Source organism: Acomys russatus, chromosome X (assembly GCF_903995435.1).
Source record: "Acomys russatus chromosome X, mAcoRus1.1, whole genome shotgun sequence".
Classification (NCBI taxonomy): domain Eukaryota; kingdom Metazoa; phylum Chordata; class Mammalia; order Rodentia; family Muridae; genus Acomys; species Acomys russatus.
Window position 1 is genome coordinate 93,995,303 of NC_067169.1, and position 22,520 is coordinate 94,017,822.

Below are 22,520 nucleotides of genomic sequence, written 5' to 3' on the forward strand. Positions count from 1 at the left end.
GACTAACAAGGTACTGCACCGTTTAGTATTCGGTTAACAAGAGTTATCCTGCAATTTGAACTCTTTTTTTTTCTCTTTTTTTTTTTATTAATTTATTCTTGTTACATCTCAATGTTTATCCCATCCCTTGTATCCTCCCATTCCTCCCTCCCTCCCTCCCATTTTCCCATTATTCCCCTCCCCTATGACTGTTCCTGAGGGGGATTACCTCCCCCTGTATATTCTCATAGGGTATCAAGTCTCTTCTTGGCAACCTGCTGTCCTTCCTCTGAGTGCCACCAGGTCTCCCCCTCCAGGGGACATGGTCAAATGTGAGGCACCAGAGTACGTGAGAAAGTCATATCACACTCTCCACTCAACTGTGGAGAATATTCTGACCATTGGCTAGATCTGGGTAGGGGTTTAAAGTTTACCGCCTGCATTGTCCTGCAATTTGAACTCTTATGGGTTAATTTTAATGTGCAGCTTATAATTCAAGGTGGTTTATCATCCAAGCAACAGGCTAACACAGCAGATTCCAAATTTGGAAAAGAAATGAGACTTATACAATCTCTGAAAGTTTTTAAGCCCCGAGGCCGTGCACAGAGTTTGAACAAACAAGACCAGCTTCCCTCCCCTGCCGCTCCGGTATTACCAAATCTTTCCCTTTTCCACCCCACACTGCGCTCTATAAAAGCCGAGCGCCTAGCAGCGCTTCACAGTCACGGAAAGAGCCGAAGTCAGAGCGCGCCTCTGACGCCTGGCTGCCCGTGGGGCTCTCGGGCTCTTCCGGACAACCCCGAATTGCTCTCGGAAGAGGAGGGTGCTTCACCCCCACGCTGCGCCCTCTGGCTGCCAAGCGGCGGCGAAGGAAGGCGCTTCGACGTCGACGGAGACTGGAGCGACATTTAAAGAGGCAGCAGAGGTGCCCGGAGTCCAGCTTCTTCTTGTGGGAGGACTCTGACCCTTCCTCGCCCTAGGAAGAGTAGACGGCCGCGCCGCGGAGCAGGTGAGCAGCGGGCTGGGGTCCGGGCAGAAGGAGCCAGCCTGCCCCTTCCGTGCCCTGGCCGCGCCTACGTTTGCATTCGCCTCGCTTGAACCAGGAAGCGGCCGAATCCGGGGCTCAGCTCCCAGGCTCTTTCTTTGTGTGGGCCCGGGAGCGCTAGGGGAAGAACCGGGAGGGCTAGGCGTGGTTCCCGTCGCTTGCCCGACCCGGAGCCGCCGGTACCCTTGGATAGGCCTCCGGGCGTGGGGGACCACACCAAGCTAGCCGCTTGGTTTGCCCCTTTTCCATTCTGCCGGCTTGTGGGGGCGGGAGGGGGTCCTTTCTCCATCTACCTCCTAGCTAGATTAGACTAAGCTTTACTAAGGGGCCCATCTTTCTCTTTAGTCCCCAGCTTCCGACACAATAATACGTACCGTTTCGCCTGCCCTCCTACACTGTACCCTGCAGATCGAGGCCTTGTACTTTCTCCAGTACCCCTCAATCCTCCCGCCGTCGTTGTACTGTTTGCACCTCCATCTCTATTTGCAAGAGGTTAGCTTTTCACGTGAATTGAATTACAAACTCCATTACATCTAAGTTCAAAGCAAAAAGAGGGAGATAGGGAGGTGGTAAGAGAGAGATAGTGTTCGGCAGCTGCTGTGAACATTGTTGGTTTGTTTCACTCTCTGGCCTGTGGCTTTTTTCTCTTCCCTACTTTCATCTGCCCACAGCCGAAGATTGTCACACAATGGAGTGTGGGATGGCTTTTCCATAGTTAGGTCGCAGGTCTCTGGGGAGGAAAGGTTTGAGACCCACTTGGGTTGATCATGGGCCAACAGTGACTAGCAGGATACCTTTTTAAATAGAAAAGAAAAAAGAAAGAAAAGAAAAGAAACCAAGTCTCCATGTCACCTGAACACCTACCTTTGAAACATCCCCACATTGGAAAAAAATATTTGCAAATGATAAAAATCATGTGACCATATACTGAAAACTCTCCACCTAAAAGTGGTTTCTGTTGAAATCTTCGTATTTTGGATTGTTGGCAAAATGTCCAAAGGTCACACGTGTGATGAGTGTCTTTATGGTTCCCTGCAATTCCTTGGTGCTGTTGAAATGGAACAGCTAACCTGTTTTTTTAATCCTTTTAGGCATTTGTCCATAGTATGTTCTTAAGTTATGATGTTGAATTTTTTTTTAAATACAGAGATTCTCTGCCTCCCACGTGTGTGTGTTTGTGTGTATATTGTAAGTTCTGTGACAGTAACATTCCTCAGTAACTTTTAAAGAAGGAAAGCATATTACTGGTAAAAATAATTCTTTATCAAGTATACTTAGCAAGTAATGGTTAATGTATAATATTTGTATATAACATGTTTTGTGCTTATAAATGTTTTGATATATACATATGGGCTTTTTTACACTCTGCACTGTTACCTAGATATCTTCTGTGAAAGGCAAAAAGAAAGTGTTTTGTCACACAACAGAGACACTTTCTACCACCTGTGTAGTAAGGCCATTTTGCCCCAATAAGTTGCTGTTCTCATTTTCACTAACTGAAAGAAAGAAATTCTTACCCTAATGCTCATAATTTTCCCAAGACAATATGTTTGCAGTTTTTATGTAAATAAGCACTAAAACGGAATGCCTTTCCTTTTCCATTTTCCTGTTTCTTCACCAGAGTATGTGCTGACTTCACTTGGTGCCCTGTTTAATGCTGCGCCTCTGGAAAGTGTAAGGGGAGCATAAAGGGCAAGGAGGAGGTCAAGAAAACATGGGAAGTTATGAGGTTATAATTGTTAGTGTTTGTAATTGTCCTTGGCTGTGAGACTTACCTTTTGAATATGATCTTACTAATAAGATTAGCTGAGATTGAAGAGTCTGCATTTCAGACTTAATATTAAACACACTAAAACTGTTGTGGCATTTAAGTCATTTGTTTGCAGGAGTAATTTGTGTACTTTATGATGAAGGTTTTTCTTAAAATTACAAATTAATTCTTACCTCTTGAGGAAAAATAAAATAAAGTTGGGACTAAGAAAGTGGTGATTGGTGGGACTGCATTTTCCTGAATTTCAAAGGAAGATGACCAAGGAGATTATTATTCAGATCTGTACAGCAACTTGAAACTTTCTTGTCTTTCTCAAAGTCATAAAATTTGACCTCTGGTCCAAAACTAGTAGTGTACATAAGCAGCATATTTAAAAGTCAAGATACTGGGCCAGACTTTGATTAAAATTTAAGTAAACTGTTTGATACTTCTGTGCCTTACATTCTGAAATAGTCAAGTACTTTTGGTTTTTTTTTTTTTTCCTCCCTGTCCCTCATTCCCCTCCTCTCTTTCCCTTTATAGGCATGGAGAGTAGAAAACTGATTTCTGCTACAGACATTCAATACTCTGGGAGTCTGCTGAACTCCTTGAATGAACAGCGAGGCCATGGACTCTTCTGTGATGTCACTGTTATTGTGGAAGACCGAAAATTCCGGGCCCATAAGAACATCCTTTCAGCCTCGAGTACATACTTCCATCAACTCTTCTCAGTTGCTGGGCAAGTTGTTGAACTGAGCTTTATAAGAGCTGAGATTTTTGCCGAAATTCTGAATTATATGTACAGCTCTAAAGTTGTCCGTGTTAGAGCAGATTTGCTTGACGAGTTAATTAAATCGGGGCAGTTGCTAGGAGTGAAATTTATAGCAGAGCTTGGTGTCCCTCTGTCACAGGTTAAAAACATATCACAGGATGGTACTGCTGAGACCTTACCTCCTGATTCTAGTGACAAAAACCTTGACATTGAAAAATCAAAGGATGAAGCCCAAGATAACGGATCAACGGTGATGCCCATTATAACAGAATCTTTTTCACTATCTGCTGAAGATTATGAAATGAAAAAGATCATCGTTACTGATTCTGATGACGATGATGATGTTATCTTCTGCTCCGAGATTCTGCCTGCAAAGGAGGATTTGCCAAGCAACAACACAGTGACACAGGTCCAGCCAAACCCAGCCCCTGTTGCTATTTCGGAAGTGACACCTTGTCCTAGCAACAACTCGCCCCCTTTAACAAGCATCACACCTACTCAGAAGCTTCTCGCTCCTGTGAATCAGGCAACTCTTAGCCAAACACAAGGAAGTGAAGAACTGCTGGTGTCTTCAGCCTCAACCCATCTGACTCCTAACATTATTTTGTTAAATCAGGCTCCACTTCCTGCACCACCGAGTGTCAGTTCTTCGCTTCCAAATCATATGTCCTCTTCAATCAGTTTACTTGTACAGAATCAGCAGACACCCAACAGTGCTGTTTTAACAGGAAACAAAGAAGAGGAAGAAATTATAGATGATGACGATGTCACCATTAGCTCCAGTCCAGACTCAGCAGTCAGTAATACGTCTTTGGTCCCACAGACTGATCCCTCCAAAAATACCACTTTTGATGGATCATTGACACAGAAGATGCAGATTCCTATACTTCTTCAAGAGCCACCTTCCAATTCTTTAAAAATTTCAGATGTAATTACTACAAACACAAGTGATCCAGGTTTAGGATCAAAACACGTAATGGAAGGTCAGAAGATCATTACATTAGATACAGCTACTGAGATTGAAGGCTTGTCAACTGGTTGCAAGGTCTATGCAAATATTGGCGAAGATACTTATGATATAGTGATCCCTGTCAAAGATGACCCTGACAAAGGGGAAGCCAAACTTGAGACTGAGCCGCCGAAGACATCTGGCAGTGAGCCAGCAAACAAGCGCATGAAGGTAAAACATGACGATCACTATGAGTTGATGGTAGATGGAAAAGTCTATTACATCTGCATTGTGTGCAAAAGGTCATATGTCTGTCTTACAAGCTTGCGAAGACATTTTAACATCCACTCTTGGGAGAAGAAGTACCCATGTCGTTACTGCGAGAAGGTATTTCCACTTGCAGAGTATCGCACAAAGCATGAAATCCATCACACAGGGGAGCGAAGGTATCAGTGTTTAGCATGTGGCAAATCTTTCATCAACTATCAGTTTATGTCTTCACACATCAAGTCGGTTCATAGTCAAGATCCTTCTGGGGACTCAAAGCTGTATCGCTTACATCCATGCAAGTCTTTACAGATCAGACAGTATGCGTACCTTTCCAATAGGTCAAAGCCTGTCACAAAGGATGATGCTATTGGGTATAAGGCTGACACTGGAAAAGAGCCTCCAGTAGGGACCACATCTACTCCTCAAAACAAGTCAATGAGCTGGGAAGATATTTTTATTCAGCAAGAAAATGATTCCATGTTTAAGCAGAATGTAACTGATGGCAGTACTGAGTTTGAATTTATAATACCAGAGTCTTATTGAACTCTTGAAACAGCAGGAAGTTTGGGTTGAATTAAGGGGCAGGGATTTCAGAAGACCGATAAAAACAATTCAAGGTGAAGACGTCAATTTGAACTGCCACTTCATCTGAAAGTAGTCTAGTTGCATTGTTAATTTTTAGAAACAATTTTTCCCTAAAAGTTTGAGTAGAGATTGAACACCCCCTGAAGTATCTGTATAGTTTAGCTTTCAGCACATTTAAAAGAGATGCATCTTTAAAGGTACAGGGAGATAGTTTTCTGAATAGAATTTGAAGCAGTCTCCATGGTCTTTGAGAATTACTGGAGTGACTAATATACATTAGTACAGCTTATAACGGTCCTCTTCCATGTTAGCACTTTACTGCTGATTTTTTCAATTTTCTTAATGTTAAGACTAAGTGTGTTATGTCTTGTATATGACATAAAAGGTAACAAGTTTCCAAAAATTGTTATAGTAAATTTCAGAATAAGGCCTCATTTGGTAGTTTATTCTGTCAGTCCAAATGGGAGATCAGCCTCCTGCCTCCCTCTTACCATTGAACACCATGCAAACAAGTCTCTTCTATGAAGAATGAGTTAGTTTTAGCTAACTGGGATTGACCATTGCTTTTATTGCCATAGTCTGTAAAAGATTTTTGATGGCAAGGCCACTGTATACCTTTAAAATGTGATCCCTCAGCAAAAAGGAAAAAAGAGCTGGCAGCCGTGCATATAATACAGACAGGAAGTACTTTTGTGCTTTACTTTTCAGTTGTTAATTGATAGCAGCAGGCAGTTGAATGGAGATTTACTTTTTGTAAATCATGGTTTCAAAATGGTCCCACAAAACACTGTGAATTTAATATCCAAAAGCCACCAACTGCATCTTCATATATAATGCTAGTAACTGTCGAGGCTCCATAGGTGGGGCACGTGTATTTTGGGTGGGAAGCTGCTGGCACACATTTTTAAATGCTCATGTTAGAATCTCGACTAAGAAGTTTTGATTTTAAGTAGTTTCAGTGGCAATCTAATATCATTGTCCTTTCAACACGTCTTTTAGGCTTTTTAACCCCTTAAAGTAATTCCAATCCATGCACAAACTGCTGCTACATTATAGCAGAAACTGCATATGGAATACTGCAGGTATGTTGGTTCCTGTTTATTTTGACAATAATACCAGCTTTCTTCTTTTTAAGGTGGCACATATTTAAACACTTAGAAGAATTTAAAATTTGCCCAAGAGCTAGTAATAAAAGGAAGCAGGTTGGAACAGATGTATAGCTTAGCATATATAACAAATTTAACACAGTTCTGTAAAAACTGAACATAATTTTTTGCAATGAAAAAATAATAGATACTGAAAATGGTTCTTGTTGGATAGTTATTAGTCATTTGTGACCTTGCTTATATATTTCCTAGTTCAGCATAGGTATTTTCATCCTCCCTACCGTGTATTTTTTAATTGTCTATTTCTTGACTTTGAATTTAAAGCTTTAATCATACTTCCTCATGGATAGGTCATTCTTCTGGTGGTAAACTAAGTGTGAAGATAAATGTTTAAGTGTTTCTTAAGTTGGTAGCTGAGGGTAACATGAATCAGTAATTGCAATAATACAAAGAAAAAGGATAGCTCCCGTTTCCCGAGAAGTAGATTGCTGTACATGGATGTTTCTTTCTGGTCAGCTTAGGCCTTCAAACCCTCACAGACTAATGCTTAGAAAACTTAAAATCCCCCTTTGACTCCAGACTCTGATCTCTGATCACAATATCCATTCCTTTTCTCTGTAGATATTGATGACACTGCTTTTTGAGTATAAAGTATGTTTTAAAATGTTCTCAGTTGAAATTTGAGTTTTCTTGAATGCAGTCTCAGCAGTTAGACATAATTACTTCTACAAGTGTGAGCAGTAGTAATGTTTCTGTCTTGACTGCTACATAAATTAGTTTGTTACAGTAAAGCTTGGCAGTTCCTATAAGCCAGTTATGACAAACTGGGAGTTGTATAATGAAAGAGTATCCGTTCTGAATGGCAGTGGTGAGAGTACCCACCATTGCTGTTGTGCTCTGTAAGTTTCCATTAAGAACTTATAAACTTTGTGCCTACTGAAAGTAGCTTCTGGAGTTTGCAGGGAAGAGGCGAACTAGAAAGTTACATTGTAATTTTGCCAGGAAGACGCTGACTTAAACATATTTTGGGGGTCTTAAAAAAAGATAAGTTTTCACATCCCAAGTTCAGAGTTTTTGTGAAATACTCCTTTGGACAAATACTCTTTCCTCCTGGCCATTATTACATTGGAGGTTTGTAGCAAGATGCAATATAAAACCTACTTGAAGATTTTTTTTACTTTTTACTTAGCTTTCTGACTACTGAGTTTTTTTATTTTTCTTTCAAGTTGGCTTCAATCTTGCTCAAATGCTAAATTACTTGTAGCTATTTTGGGTAGAACCTGTTTGGTTCTAAATAGTTTAAAGTTAATTTAATAGTAAATTAGTTTAAAGAACAGGCCAACATGTTTTAAAGGATATAACACTCTTGCAAGATTAAGGTATTTTGGTGGTCTCTACCTTCCATACATAGTCACTGAAGAATTTGTTCCATTGGTCTAAAAAGATAAAAACAAATGAACCCTGATCTAGGCATTTAAAAGTGTTATAGTACATGTACTTTGAGGAATTACATGTAAATTCCACAGCACTGGCTCCCTTACCTCTGTTAGTCATCTGAGACCTTGTTCATTTCCCCAAATACTGTAATTTTCATATTTGTACAATCATGACATAAGTTCTGCTTTCCATTAACCATTACCTGATATTAGTTCATAGAGTTTCATATGGCAAAATAAAACGTATTCATTCTAATTTTTGAGTGACTTCTTACAAGATTGTTGTATTGTTTTTCTGGGGTTTTTTCCACAGCAGGAGAGAAGCTGTATTTCAGATGGCAGCATAGCAGAAATTGTCATTAGAGTTTGTGTATTAGCTAAGCATGTACCATTGTTTCTTGAACCATTGTAATTAAAAGTAAGTTGACATTGCCTGTTTTAGAGTACCTGGTGTACTTTTGTACATACCATGAGAATGCCTCTAAGTGAAGATGGAGGAGGATAATTTTATTAATTTGAAACATCACAAAAGCTGTCTGGGTTTCCAACATGGCAGTGATACAGATTTTAAGCAACCTCTAGTTAATACAGGTTCTGAATTAGTATTTTAATATTTCATGCCCAGTTCAATACTTTAAAGCAGAATTAGGAAGAAAGCATAAATGTTATAAAATGCAGTCAAGATACATCGGAAATACAAATTCCTTCATTACAGCAAATGTCTTACAGAAGAGTGAAGCAGCAAATATTAATTTTTCCTAAGGTAGCGTGCATTTTTATAATTTAATGTAATTTTAAAAAGCTGCTGAAATTAAGTGTTACAAAATCTATACTGTTTCAAGTTATTTTGTAAAGTAAGAAAAATACATAGAAATGAGTCATAGAATCTTAACACTTTAAGAAATGTGATCATTGAAGATATACGTTGTAATGGTGCCTTTAAAAATATACACGTTCACTAAAGCAAGGTAAAGTGTAAATGACAAAAAAAAAACGTGTTTGATATTACAAGTTGGTATTTTATAATAAGTCAATTGATTAGTAGTCCTTTTTGAAATCCAATAGAATTTTCATATATTCGGAACTGTAAAAATAACCATAATTGTATACAACATAAAAGTATTGTATTCTTTTGGATTTGAAATCTGAATAAGACAAAATGATGCTGAAGGTTAAAGTGAATACTTTGCAAACCTTTCCTGTGACTAGTGAGTGCACTTGGTGTGCCTTGATGGTTCTAGATGACCAGGTGTCTACAAGGTAAATGGGAGCACCAGCATTTGTCTGCTACCTCTCACCATCAAAGATGGGAGGCAGCGAAATGGGCTGGAAATGTTTCCAGTGTGTGTTCTGTATTTGCAGAACTGTCTAATTAGGCGTCCTCTGTAGCTCCTGTACTTTTACAAAATACAAGTGTAGGACTATCAATCTTTTAAACCAGTCCTCAGGATAAAATAAAATTCCAGTGAAGGTGTTCATGCTGGAGTGAAGGCATGGGTGCCAAAGTGTTTTTAACTCAACAGCTTGATAGTTTAAAGCTCTTTATAATAAAAAACAACCATGTAACTACCGCAATGTGCCAGATGGATTTTAAATGTGTAACACTGCAGAATTTGTCTAGTTGGCTATATTTTAGGTCTTGGAGACTTGAAATGGCATTGTAACACTTTCATAATCCTGAATTGAATGTTGTCACAATTGATCTCAACAAAAAAGAGGGACCAATAAGAGCAGTGACGTTAAAGTACAGATGAGTTTTCAGGGGATAAGGTGCAGGATCGTGCGGTTTGCTGGGTTAAAGCACAATAATATCTGAAGATTAAATAGTCACAAAGATAAGTAACAATTCATACCATGACCCAATCTAATCTAGCAGTTTTAAACTCTGAATTTCAACTGTGAGATTTAAATCTCCAGTAGCAAATGTGTTTTGTAGTAATGCAACATATAGTAGGAACACTGTCTCCTAAGTTGTCAGATGTATACTGAGAGCTACTGAAAACAGCACACATGTTGCTCTGTATTTCAGTGCCTTTGGATCAGCCAGTCCCGTTCTCCCACCACGCAAGATGAGGGACTATTGCACTTTTCCCCTTAGGAGGTACCAGTAACAAAAGCTAAGCTGAATGATCACAACAGCCATTTTTACAAGACTCAGAAGACCAGAGTAAAGATATGGGCAGCTTTTTTCAATATCCAGACAGATGCAAGCAAAAATCTTAGCCAGAACTTTCTGTATTGGGACTACTGTGTAGCCCAGTCAGCTAGGAAATTATCCTAATGGTGACATTAATGATAGAGAAGATAGAGCCTATAGACCAGGTGATCCAACCAAGGTGCTATCGTAGCCATCTGCCAAGGGCCTGAGGACAACAGTCCTTCACATAAAGTGAAACCGATGGCGCCACTTGTACTGTAGAAAGGTGGAGCATCAGGAAATGCAGATCTGAACATGACACGTATCTTGCAGGACTGGCTCCCCAGCCCTGCTTAGAGAGTGAACTTCCTGTCTTGGAAGTAGTGGGTCTGGCCCAGCCAATCCTGCCCTTTGCTGATAATGAATAAGCTTCATCCCTATCTTTCCCTAGCCTGCCAAGCTGTTGAAAAACTTGATGCATAAGAGTCACACTTTAGATGTTGTACCCTACACACTTCCACTAAAGCAGAAATACAAAAGCCACAATAATCTGAATAGCCGACAGGCACTCCTCTTTAAGGACTGTAAGGTGGTGGCTTTTCAAAAGGCGGGTAGTAGGGTGGAGAATAACGGGGCGGTGCGCTGGAGGACCACATGTAGCTGGGTGAAGGAGAGGCAGACTGAGGCTCCGGCTCATCAGAGAGTCCAGAGGGAGGAGAGGATGGAAAGACGCTGGAATTCTGTGTAATGAAGAGAAAACAACAGCTTAGGCAGTGAGTTTGCAGTTGCTTCAACAATCTGTTCCTGTTTAGAAAAATAGCTCTTAAATCTTATAGGGTCAGTAAGGGACATGAACAGCCCCACACTGAGCCGCTCAGGCTGAAAACTTCACTGGGGACCGTCCCTCCTCCCCCTTTTAACTCTTTACATCTGGACAATTACTCAATTCTGTTGTTTCTGCTGTGTGGCCTCTTTGGAGCTATTGCTCCGTTTTCTGCGTGTGGCATTCAACCCATCAGTACCTGTCTTCCAAGCTATGGTTTAAGCATTACAGCTAGTTTTTCACCAAGTCTGGGCTTTAAGAATGTTCAATGAGGTTAAGTAATTGATCCTGAGGAAAAACTTATCTGTAAGACTATATTATTGGGAAGTCCAGGGGTCAGGGGCCCATGTCACAGATGAAAACCGAGGTCACACAAATCAAGTGGTTGGTTTAGCTCCCAAGCTGTGAAGTCCTGTTCCATATGAGCTACCATCCTTTTGACTACCCCCACTCAACGTAGACAAAAAACAGTGATTAGCAAAGGCATGGGGGAGGGTGAGAAAACCAATGATAAGAATGGGGAGCAATGTACCAGTTTGCTGAGAGGCTGAGGATTCAGTTTTACTTTTTTGTTGTCTAACTTTGGGAAAGGAGAAGATACGGATTTTTAAAATCAACCTCTTGAGATGTGAAAAGTATAATATTAAGTGAAGTGTCCCAAACTCAGAAAGACAAAACCTCATATGCTCTCTCATATGTGGATACTAACCTGTAAGGCAGGGCAGTTAAAGTATGGATAAAGCTTGAAAAATAGGAGACCAAGAGGGGATAAAAATAGGTGGCAAGGATGGAGGTGAAGACAGAAAGACACATAGACCATGAAAAAGGAAAGAGGTGGGCAAGATGTAGGGGTACCGGAGATAGCAGAGGTTGGGGACCTGAGGAGGGAGGAGAGTCAGTATGTCTGTCTCTTCCATGTAATTTGCTTTTAAGGGAACTGACTTCTAAGAGGGGAAGGCATGACACAGCTAGCTGTCAACAGCTCGAATTCATGGGCTCAACCTGAAGTGTGCCTGTGACTGAGCAAGAGATCTCAATACAGTTAATGAATCGTTTTATGCCCATTGTTTTATCCTTAATTGAGACTTGATATACCATTAGATGAGTGAGCATTAGCTAAGTAAGAAAATAGCCCTCATTACTTAGTAAAAACTCAGTACTTAAAAACTACATTAAAAATAATCAGTGAAGCCGGGCGTGGTGGTGCATGCCTTTAATCCCAGCACTCGGGAGGCAGAGGCAAGTGGATCGATGTGAGTTCAAAGCCAGCCTGGTCTACAAAGGGAGTCAAGGACAGCTAAGATAGCATAGAGAAACCCTGTCTCAAAAAACAAACAAGCAAGCAAACAAAAACAGTGAATTGCCATATTAAGAATTATTTGCTCTCTCTTCTCTGGCCTTTGCCCACCCATAACCCCCAGAGTGTCCCTGCTCAGGAAGAATCTTTTTCTGTTTTTCACTGATCCATTCCCCAGAGCAGAACAGTGCTTAGAAAGTAGTAAATGCTCAATAAATCTTGAATTATTGGCTGTTACTTCAAGAGAATATATTGGGTGACTTTGCCATAACTTTTAAAAAATATATTTTATTAATTTATTCATATTACATATTAATTGTTATCCTATCCCTTGTATCCTCCTACTCCTCCCTCCCTCCCTCCCATTTTCCCCTTACTCCCCTCCCCTATGACTGTGACTGAGGGGGACTTCCTCCCCCTGTATATGCTCATAGGGTATCAAGTCTCTTCTTGGTAGCCTGCTATCCTTCTTCTGAGTGCCACCAGGTCTCCCCCTCCAGGGGACATGGTCAAATATGGGGCACCAGAGTTCGTGTGAAAGTCAGACCCCACTCTCCACTCAACTGTGAAGAATGTCCTGTCCATTGGGTAGATCTGGGTAGGGGTTCGAAGTTTACTGCATGTATTGTCCTTGGCTGGTGCAGAAGATGCTCCAGCACACAAGAAGATTTGCTCAACCATGTTCATAGCAGCCTTATTCATAATAGCCAGAACATGGAAACAGCCTAAATGTCCCTCAGTAGAAGAATGGATAAAGAAACTTTGGTACATTTACACTATGGAATACTACTCAGCTATTAAAAAGAAGGAATTCCCGAAATTTGTGGACAAATGGATTGAACTAGAAATGATCATAATGAGTGAGTTAACCCAGAAGCAGAAAGAGTCAAATGGTATATACTCACTTATATCTGGACACTAGCCCAAGGGGCATGTTCCATGAATGTGGGACAGAGGGGAGGACATCCTATTGGGACTCTAGGTGAGAGAAGCGTGGGAGAATGGCAAAATAGAAGGATCCAGAGGGTCCTAGAAACCTACGAGAAGGACATTATGATGGGCAAATCTGGGCCCAGGGGTCCTGCTCAAACTTTGTCATAACTTTTAAAAATAAAATCTAATTTCAGGGTCTCCAGTCATACTAGAGCAAGGTTAAGATGAGGTTTGACACACGGAGGGAACTACAGGGACAGTAAAAGGAAATCCATTCCAGGTCTCGGAAAGAACAAATAGCGTCAGCACACAGAATAGAAGAGCTGCGGGTATTCTAGTCTATCTGGGCTCCATGAGTATCTGATTTGGGGGGACGTTGTTGGGAGTGTTTTGTTTTGTTTTTACAGCCATTTACACTAACTTTTCTCAAGAGTTCAAGCGCCATTTCAACGTGGAGGTAAGGTGGAGGGGGGGTCACACTGTGTTGGTCTAGCTGGTCTTTGAGTAGGTCACATCATTTGTCCTCGAGCCACCCCTGGCATGAGGCTTCACAGAGCGTGCGCCTAGTTGGCAGAGTCCCATCCCCATGGCTGCCCTCTATACTCCTGAGAAGTCAAAATCTCAATTTCTAGGACCTGGAGGAGACACTAAAGTATCTGCAACGCATAATGTTAGGAGTGAGAAGAGAGTAGCCACCATCCTCTCCCTCCTTCTCCACCATACCAATTTTTTGAGTCTAAGAAAGACTGGACCAGAGCACTTGGAGAACCTTTAAAATAAATACAACTTCAGAGAGTGGACTCAGGAAAAGCAAGGTGTTTTCCTGAGCTTAAACTGTCCCCTCCCTCCAAGAAGATATCCTTTATTGTCAGCCCAGTTGTGTGTAGTTTAATAATGGGGATATGATCAAAAAAATTGCTAGATCAATGGGCAAACTTGTTCACTTAAAGTAATATGACTATAGTGTCACCCCTGTCACTATCCTGAACTTACCACAATGATACGTACCCTCTAATCTGAGTCAAAATAACCCATTCCTAGCCTGAGTGTAGTGACACAGGCCTTTAAACTCAGGAGGTGGAGGCAGAGGAGGCGGAGGCAGAGGCAGGTGGATCTCTGTGAGCTAAACATCATCCTGGTTTAGATAGAGAGTTCCAGGCCAATCAAGACTACATAGTGAGACCAGGTCTCAAAAAAATCTACCCAGATAAATAAATAACCCCTTTCTTCCTTAAATTGCTTTTGTTAGGTATTTTATCACAATGGTAAGAAAAATAACTAATACATTCTCCTTTTCTTCTCCTTTCTTGTTGCTTTCTTCTACTAAGAATATTTCTCAGGAAAAAAGCATATTAGCAGGAAAAACTGTACTCTGATGATTAAAATTAAACTATAAGCGTTTGGAAAAGGTCATTACTTTCTATTAATATTGCAAACTTCAGAGGTATTAAAATGATAAGCATTTGAGCATCAAAAAAAAAACAAAAAAAAAAACCGCACACACACACAAACCAAACAAACAGAAATAGAATGTTTCTCTTAATCAGAAAAGTAAAACCCACAGGTCCAATAATCTCTGTCTCTGGGTATGGATGTGCCACTCTGTCCTAAATTACACTATAGGGATGGCAAGAGGCAGCAGGGCAGTTTTAGGTGTTCACAGCCACAGAAGGGAAGGACGGGTCCCTGCAGTAGAACTGAAATCAGGTGTATCCTGAGAGCCAGTCAAAGGCTCCTGTAGGTAGCAGCTGCTGTGGGTGGCAGTTGTACACTTTGATAATAACGGAGCTAGTACAACAGCATCTGTTTTCACTTCTCAGTTTCACGTTTGGTAAATATTAGAGGGGCGGGTAGCAGGGACGAGGCGATTCTCATTTCCCTCTGAGAACAAAATTGGAAATCTGAAGGATACATTTGAAGGTTCCTGGCAGAGCTAGGGAGCTAACTGGCTGCGGTCCACATACCCTTGGGGGTTGGAGAGGAAGAAGGACCACAGTACCGGAGCACAGTTTCCTAGCAACAGGCAAGCACCTTGGGAAATACTTGGTTTTGTTGCAGCTAGAGAGTTGGCTTGGTACATTTTGCTCCCTCCATCAGAGCTGAACTTGGCTACTGCATTGAGTCTCTGTACACCGCAAAGTACAAGGAGCATCTGAGTAGCCAGCCCACTGCTGGCGTAGTCAGCTCTGGCTTTCTGAGCTGCCTCTAAAGCCACCCTCTAATATACCTAAGAAAGTACATACTGTACTCTAATGGTGCTAAGGGACTACCTTCCCAACGTGAACACAGATGTCTCTCTACTCCGCACCCCCCACCCCCGCAACTGCCCCATGCCCCATAAATATTCTTGAATGTTTATACACACCACTCTTTAGGAAGTCCAAGAACCTTTTCTTTCAAACTGTGCCCTGGCACTGCCTAGTGACAACTAGTTAGAGAAGTATGTCCCAAAGGCAGAAAACTCTTGGATTTGTCATTTTTAAAAAACACTCCCCCTGCATTCTGTCCTTGAAATAAAAGGCTAAGGAAATGCAAAGAAGAGCAGATAAAAGGAAGAAGAAAATTGAGGAATAGACAAAAAAAAAAAAAAAAGGATAACAATGGGAAGAGTTGAGAGGGGAGGGGAAATGAAGAAAAAGCAGAACCGGCTTTCTGAATTCCAAGGCAACGTGTACCATCAACTCCTCCCACCTCCACAGGGTTGAGGTAATCCTCTCATTGAATGGGCTCAATTGATGAGTCATTTTTAATGGCTTCAGGGAAACATCATGTACTTTCAGGTGCCACATAAAGAATATAAGCACCACTGTTTGCATCTTTCATAGGTTAAGACTTTTGAGCTTAAACTTGGCAATTCACCAGATGGACAAGAAAAGGACAAGTCCATGAGTAAAATAGAGGAACTAACCTAGCCTTCCTGACTGGGAGGTAGGACTGGGGCCCTTCGAGGTTTTTGAGAAAACTACACTGAGTTCAATTTCAGAGCAGATGTAGGAACTGATGGCGCTGTATAGAATTTGGGCTTAGCAGAAACTGAAGGGGTCATGGGAAAGTGATTTCCAAGGGCAAGAGAAGCAGTGTTGGGGACACGAGCATGGAGGCTAAAGTCATCAGCTTTGAAGTGTGGGACGTTCATTAAAAGTGTGGACACATTGGGATGCAAATCTGAAACAGTCTGTTGGCTCACACTCAGGTCTCACAACTTCCTCAGGACCAACTGACCCAAAACAAATCCTTGCCCATTTTTGACCAGAAGAAATGTTTCCCAGCCTTCTGAACCAGATCATTATACAATGAAGGCATGATTCTGAGGCATTAAAACAAAACCTTGTGAGGGGCCGATGAGATGGCTTATCCAGTAGAAGCCCTTGCCACCAAGCTTAATGACCAGAATTTGATCCTGGGCACCCACAAAGTGGAAGGAGGAAACCAACCAACTCCCACCAGCTGTCCTCCTAGCTCTACAAGTACATCCCAGCATACATGTACACACACACACACACACACACACACACACACACACACACACACACACAAAACTAAATAAAACCACAAATCGTTCCCCTCTGTTAACGTCAGAGTAAAAAGGGAACACAAATGATCAAATCAGAGTCAACAGAGATGATCCTATTTAGAAATGAACAACATTGAGAAAGTCTTCAAATGCCTGACTATGATTGGGGTCGTTTCCAACCTGAGAGGAGCAAGTGGAAGCTCTGGCTTTCTGGGCAGACTCGCTCTCCCAGCAGCCTGACTCGCAGAGCTGGTGTGCTCTTTACTCATCTAGGGCTGCGTCCTCAGCCTGTTGGAGGTTTTAGGTCAAGACTGGTATTCCCTTCTTTGAAATTATAAGTGATTGTCCATTTGGTAATAAAAGAAAGTCAACTTACATACCAAGTTCTAGAGGAAATATTTAAAATAGTCCCTCGAAGACCTATACCATAAAACTCTAAAGTCTCTTTAATCCCAGCACTTGGGAGGTTAGGGCAGGAGGATCTCTGTGAGTTTGAGGCCAGCCTGGTCTACAGAGTGAGTTCCAGGACCAAAAATAACGACTTTTACATTTAGGAGTAAGGTATCCCACATTTTGTTTAAATACACTAAGGGAGGATAAATTAGTTGGGAGATGGCAGATTCAGTAAGTTACCATAGACTCCTGTTCAGCAGGGCCTTTGCTATGGGAAGAGGCAGAGCCCTGAGGCTTGACCCACATGGAGGAGGTATGAATCCATTTGCATCACCAGCACTCTGGGGAGGTGAGCAATGTTTACAAGCCTACACAATGTGGCCAGTTGGTCACATACTGAAGCTTCTAAAATTGTGAGCGAGAATAACCCTCAAAAGGCATGAGCCAGGACTGGAGAGATGGCTCAGAGGTTAAGAGCACTGGCTGTTCTTCCAGAGGTCCTGAGTTCAATTCCCAGCAACCACATGGTGGCTCACAGCCATCTATAATGTGATCTTGTGCCACCTTCTGGCGGGCAGGTGTACATTCAGGCAGAGCACTGTAAACATAATAAACAAATCTTAAAAAAAAAATAATAATAAAAAGGCATGAGCCTAAGGGAAGAACCAAAAATACACAAGAAGCAAGCTTCCGAGCAGTCCCTAAGTTGGGAAGTGGATGGAGCAAGGGAACCCCCTTTCAGAGGAGACTAACTTGATGATCTAATGAAAACGAGTAAAGGAGACTTTCCTGGAGTCATATTTAGAAAACCTATGAGATAAACCAGTAAGAAGTGTAAATATCCTTCACTCAACTGGGTAAAAGAATCTACTCTATAGGATTCATAGCTTCTCTGAAGAATTCCCCAAACTACTGTCTGAAACCAGCAGTTATGGGTGTAAATGCTCGTCTACCTCTTGTTACTTATATGAACTTGAAGGCACATAACCTCTCCATTATTTTGTCCTCACAACTTGACAAATAGCAGTGATGAGCACTTTATTGATATATAATTGCTCAGAGAATAGTACTTGTTATTGAAAAGTAGACAGTCGACAGGCTTATAATCTCAAGACTGGGAGGTGGGCGCTAAGGCAGAGAGGATTGTGAGTTCAAGGCCAGCCCGACTATATGGTGAGACCATGCTTCAAACAAGCAAACAAGCAAACAAAGGATTCTATATTCTTGTTACAAACCCAGAATGGAGAGGGGTTTATTTTAAAGGTAAAACTTAAATGCCCTTTAATTTTTAAATACATACATACATATGCCTACATTCACACACATGCATGCATGTGCATTATATTTGTGTGCATGCACATAGGTATGCCAAGGATATGCATGTGGAGGTCAGATTACCATTTGTAGAAGTTGATTCTCTCTTTCCACCATGTGGGTACCAGAGATTGAACTCAGGCCATCAGGCTTGGTAGCAAGAGCCTTTACACACTGAACCATCTTGACATCTCTAGAGTGTAAGTTTTGATGAGGTAACAAACCATGATTCTTTCTCTGGGTTCTTTGGATTAAATATCCCTTTTCCATGCCACTTATCTACTCTTCTGTCACCACCTCTGTCCTCTGACTCATCTCTTAACTCTCTAGACAGTCATTCAATACAAGAAATGTCTTACTCAACTTCTACAGCCATGTTTCCCAGCCCCACTGCCTGGCACATGAAAACACAGACTAGGCAAATTTAAGCTGAAAAAAATAATCCAAGTTAGCATTGAATTATTTGCAAATCTCGTTTTGATTCCTGGAATAGGATCTGAACAGCAAATGATGAATGCGTGTGTGTGTGTGTGTGTATGTGTGTGTGTGTGTGTATGTGTGTGTGTGTGTAAAATGATGAATGTGTGTATGTGTGTGTATGTGTGTGTGTGTAAAATGATGAATGTATGTGTGTATGTGTGTGTTTATGTGTGTGTGTATGTGTGTGTATGTGTGTGTGTGTAAAATGATGAATGTGTGTGTGTATGTGTGTGTGTATGTGTGTGTGTAAAATGATGAATGTGTGTGTGTATGTGTGTGTATGTGTGTGAATGTGTGTGTGTGTAAAATGATGAATGTGTGTGTATGTGTGTGTGTATGTGTGTGTGTATGTGTGTGTGTATGTGTGTGTGTGTATGTGTGTGTGTATGTGTGTGTGTGTAAAATGATGAATGTGTGTATGTGTGTGTATGTGTGTATGTGTGTGTAAAACGATGAATGTGTGTGTATGTGTGTGTGTATGTGTGTGTGTATGTGTGTGTGTGTGTGTGTGTGTGTGTGTGAATATCTTAAAGAGGGGTTTCTTATCAAGAGTTTGTGGTAGCTGTCACACAGGATATTATTATCCCTAGTTAGAAGGTTTATCACGGAGTCTAACTTCCTAAAATCAATGCAATTTACTTTGATATGAAAATGAAAATAGCTCATCATGGGGGCTTACACCTATATTACCAGCATTTAAGAGGCTGAATCAAAAGTGCTGCCACAAATTCAAGGCTAACCTTTCTATATAGTTTGATCCCTGTAACACGCATGGAAGGAGAGAACAAGTTCTCATCTGCCCTCCACACACATGCTGTGGCACACATATGTACTCACACAGGCAACACACACACACACACACACACACACACACACACACACACACACACACACACAGAGACAGTTATTTTTTTAAGGAAGGAAGGAAAGGAAAGGAAAGGAAAAAGAGAAGAATCTCCTCGTGTTGGGCCCTGTCCCTGCTATCCTACAATGGTTTGTTTTATTATGTAGATCTCAAGAGAATGACGTCGTCCCTGTGTAAACTTCAACATACCCGAATTCTTAAAAGAATTCTTAAAAGATGAATTCTTAAAAGATGACTGTGTTGCCCCTTCACTACTAAAATTGTGCTCTTCTTGAACATAGGTGTCTTTTTTAGCACATACCACCTAATTGAGTGAAAAGGACTAGAGCTGTCTTCCTGACTACAAGGCTTCAGTGCAAATTCTAACATAGATTGTCTAAGCTTTAATGCTGTCTCCTGATAGCGATACTGAATTTGATGGGAGTGAACAAGTCCATGTTTTATTATATTGCTAAAAAGCTGTTGATCTCTCCAGGCCAAACCAAAGCTGAAATTAGGTTCCCCCAAAGATTCCCAGAAAATCATCCTTTCTGTCCCCTTCATGATGAGTTTTGTTCCTTTAAAAGGATTGTCCTATGGTCTCTAAGTTTTTGGTTGGCAAAACTTTAGTGTAACTTGACCAGTGGTTTACTATGACTTATATGGTGTTGAAGGTTTGGCCACCAGCACTCTGGAGAGGTGATGGAATGTTTACAAGCCTACACACTGTGGCCAGTTGGTCACGTACTGAGGCCTCTAAAACTGTAAGCAAGAATAACCCTCTCCTGTTTAAAATTTCATTATAATCTCATGGGTTTTGTCATAGGAGAAGCTGCTAACAAATCACTGTTCATGTGTAAGGACCCGTCATGTATTTTTCCAAAGCGCCTCCTTGGTCAGTACTCTGCACACGGTGAAGTCCCTTGGCCCTTTTTAATACTTCCATTTCTCTTAGTCACAGCTCAAAAGAAGCGGTTAAAAGTGTAAATTTGGTAACACCATTTCTGACCTATGTAATAACAAGGAAAAAACAAAAACAAAACAAAGGGGGGAGTGTTCTAAAAAGATTTTCTCTAGGTAGTTCTAGTTAGGATGGTTGAAAAAACAAAGGGACCAAAAAGAAAAAAGAAAAAAAGAAAGGGACTTCCTCTTTGAAGGTTTGATTCATACCTCCTTTGTGTGGTTCAGAGATCCTTGTGTCCACCATCAGGGCTATGCTTCTCCCATAGTAAAAGCCACTGCTGAGCAGAGGTCCGTGGTAACTTATTCAAGCTGCTATCTCCCAGCTAAATTATCTACCCTTAGTGCATTTAAATAACATTTGGGACACCTTAGTCCTATCCCCCTCCCCTGTTTCCCTCCCATTTCTACTTGTCTCATGCTACTCCCACTTTCCTGAGTCTTCCATCCCTACAAGTCCTTAATCTAGTCACTGGTTCCTATAAGTTGATAAAGGCCATCGGGGCTAGAGAGCCTGGGATAAATCGTATCAATTACAAAAGCAGTGGGGAGATTCTATAAATAAGCCAAGGAAAATCGAAAGGAATGGGCTACAGCAAAGGGAATGAAGAGGCTTTTTTTCCCCTCTCCAGACATACCTGGCAGTCATAAGCAGAGTAAGGTGGCAGATGCGGAGGGCTATGATAGCAGGTATTGTACGATGCCACTTGGGAACGCGCATAGTAAGAAACAGTCGGATGGGCATTTTCAACAGAGCAGTTCAGTGATGGGAGAGTAGGGTTCTGCGGAGAAACAAAGTATGAACAAGACATTACACACCAGCATCATTAGGTGAATAGTGAAATAAACCGTAGCACAGATATGTTATAGAATATCACCTAGCTATCGGTAAACAAATATTCAGACCTATAGTTAGTGACAGAGAGTTGTCCAGAAGATACTATTATTTTTAATGTGTATGGGTGTTTTGCCTGCATGTATGTACGTGTACCACATCCATATGTGTGCCTTGTGCTCATAGAGGGCAGATGCCCTGGAACTATACAGTTAGAAACTGTTGTGCGCTACCATGTGGGTGGTGGAAACCCAGCCTTGGTCCTCTGCAAGAGCAACAAGTGCTCTTAACCACTGTGCGAACTTTCCAACCCCTCCACCTTTAAAAAAGATGTATATTTATTTATGTGTGTATGTGTACACTCAGGCATGTGTGCATGTGTCTGCACGTGAACATATGAGGACTGTGTCTATGGAAGTCAGAAGATGGCATTGGATCCCCTGGAACTGGAGTTACAGATTATTGTGAGCCCCACTGAACTTGCATCTTCTGCAAGAGCAGCAAGTGCCTTTAATGTCTGACACACGTGTCCACTCTCCCCTTGAAAACTCCAAATCTGCAGAAGTATTGAAAATCATTTTGGTGCCATTTTCATTCTTTTTGCAAATAAGGCAATGTATGAATGATTTTCTACCATTGCTATAACCTGCTGACAGATGTGGGCCTTTTAGAGGTAAAGGCACTGTTGTCTAGGTTAGAGGCTACTCATTAGTCTCCAAGTAGAACCGTGCTTTGTGCGACTTGGGTCAAAGCACAGGGTGAACATTTCTTCTTCTATCTTCCATGTCAGAGAACCCTCTTCCATTTGTGTGGACGATCAAGAGCTCTCTGAAAGATGGATGCCTTCCTTCCAGAATGTATCTACACCATGTTAACACAGGGCAGGAGCTCCCTCTGCAGCACTGAAAACATGTAGGTAGGTTAGGGCAGCATGTGACAGGTGAGCATGGCAGGGTGTTGGCAGGGACACTCCATTATAGAAAGTTTCAGCACAGTCTGTTGCTTGTAGTGCATTACAGCTTAGATCCCTAAGGGTGTGAGATCTGTAGGCCCCAGTCATTACAACGCCCCTCACAGGCACCTCGTATGTGGGAGAGG

The 22,520-nt window shown here is 41.4% G+C and overlaps 2 protein-coding genes across 4 annotated transcripts in view; one reads left to right on the forward strand and one right to left on the reverse strand.

The window, feature by feature from the left end:
* Positions 1-749: 749 nt before the first annotated feature.
* On the forward strand, positions 750-5,642 carry Zbtb33 (zinc finger and BTB domain containing 33). Its single transcript, XM_051142547.1, has 2 exons — positions 750-988; positions 3,318-5,642. The coding sequence occupies exon 2, from the start codon at positions 3,320-3,322 to the stop codon at positions 5,306-5,308; it is 1,989 nt and encodes a 662-aa protein (XP_050998504.1). The 5' UTR covers positions 750-988; positions 3,318-3,319; the 3' UTR covers positions 5,309-5,642.
* Positions 5,643-7,843: 2,201 nt separating this feature from the next.
* The window catches only part of Tmem255a (transmembrane protein 255A), a 58,424-nt gene continuing 43,747 nt past the window's right edge, over positions 7,844-22,520 (reverse strand). For 2 of the 3 annotated variants that reach the window (XM_051142552.1, XM_051142551.1), the window contains 2 exons: positions 21,226-21,369; positions 9,443-10,769 (listed from right to left, as the gene is read on the reverse strand). In XM_051142552.1, the coding sequence (XP_050998509.1) occupies positions 10,605-10,769; positions 21,226-21,369 (309 nt within the window). In that variant the 3' untranslated portion in view covers positions 9,443-10,604. Of the gene's footprint in view, positions 8,372-9,442; positions 10,770-21,225; positions 21,370-22,520 lie in introns of those variants that run through there. The other variant, XM_051142553.1, reaches the window with a different exon arrangement.

Bases quoted from the DNA above. Each gene is read 5' to 3' on its own strand.
- Zbtb33 (XM_051142547.1), top strand. From the start codon at position 3,320: ATGGAGAGTAGAAAACTGATTTCTGCTACAGACATTCAATACTCTGGG.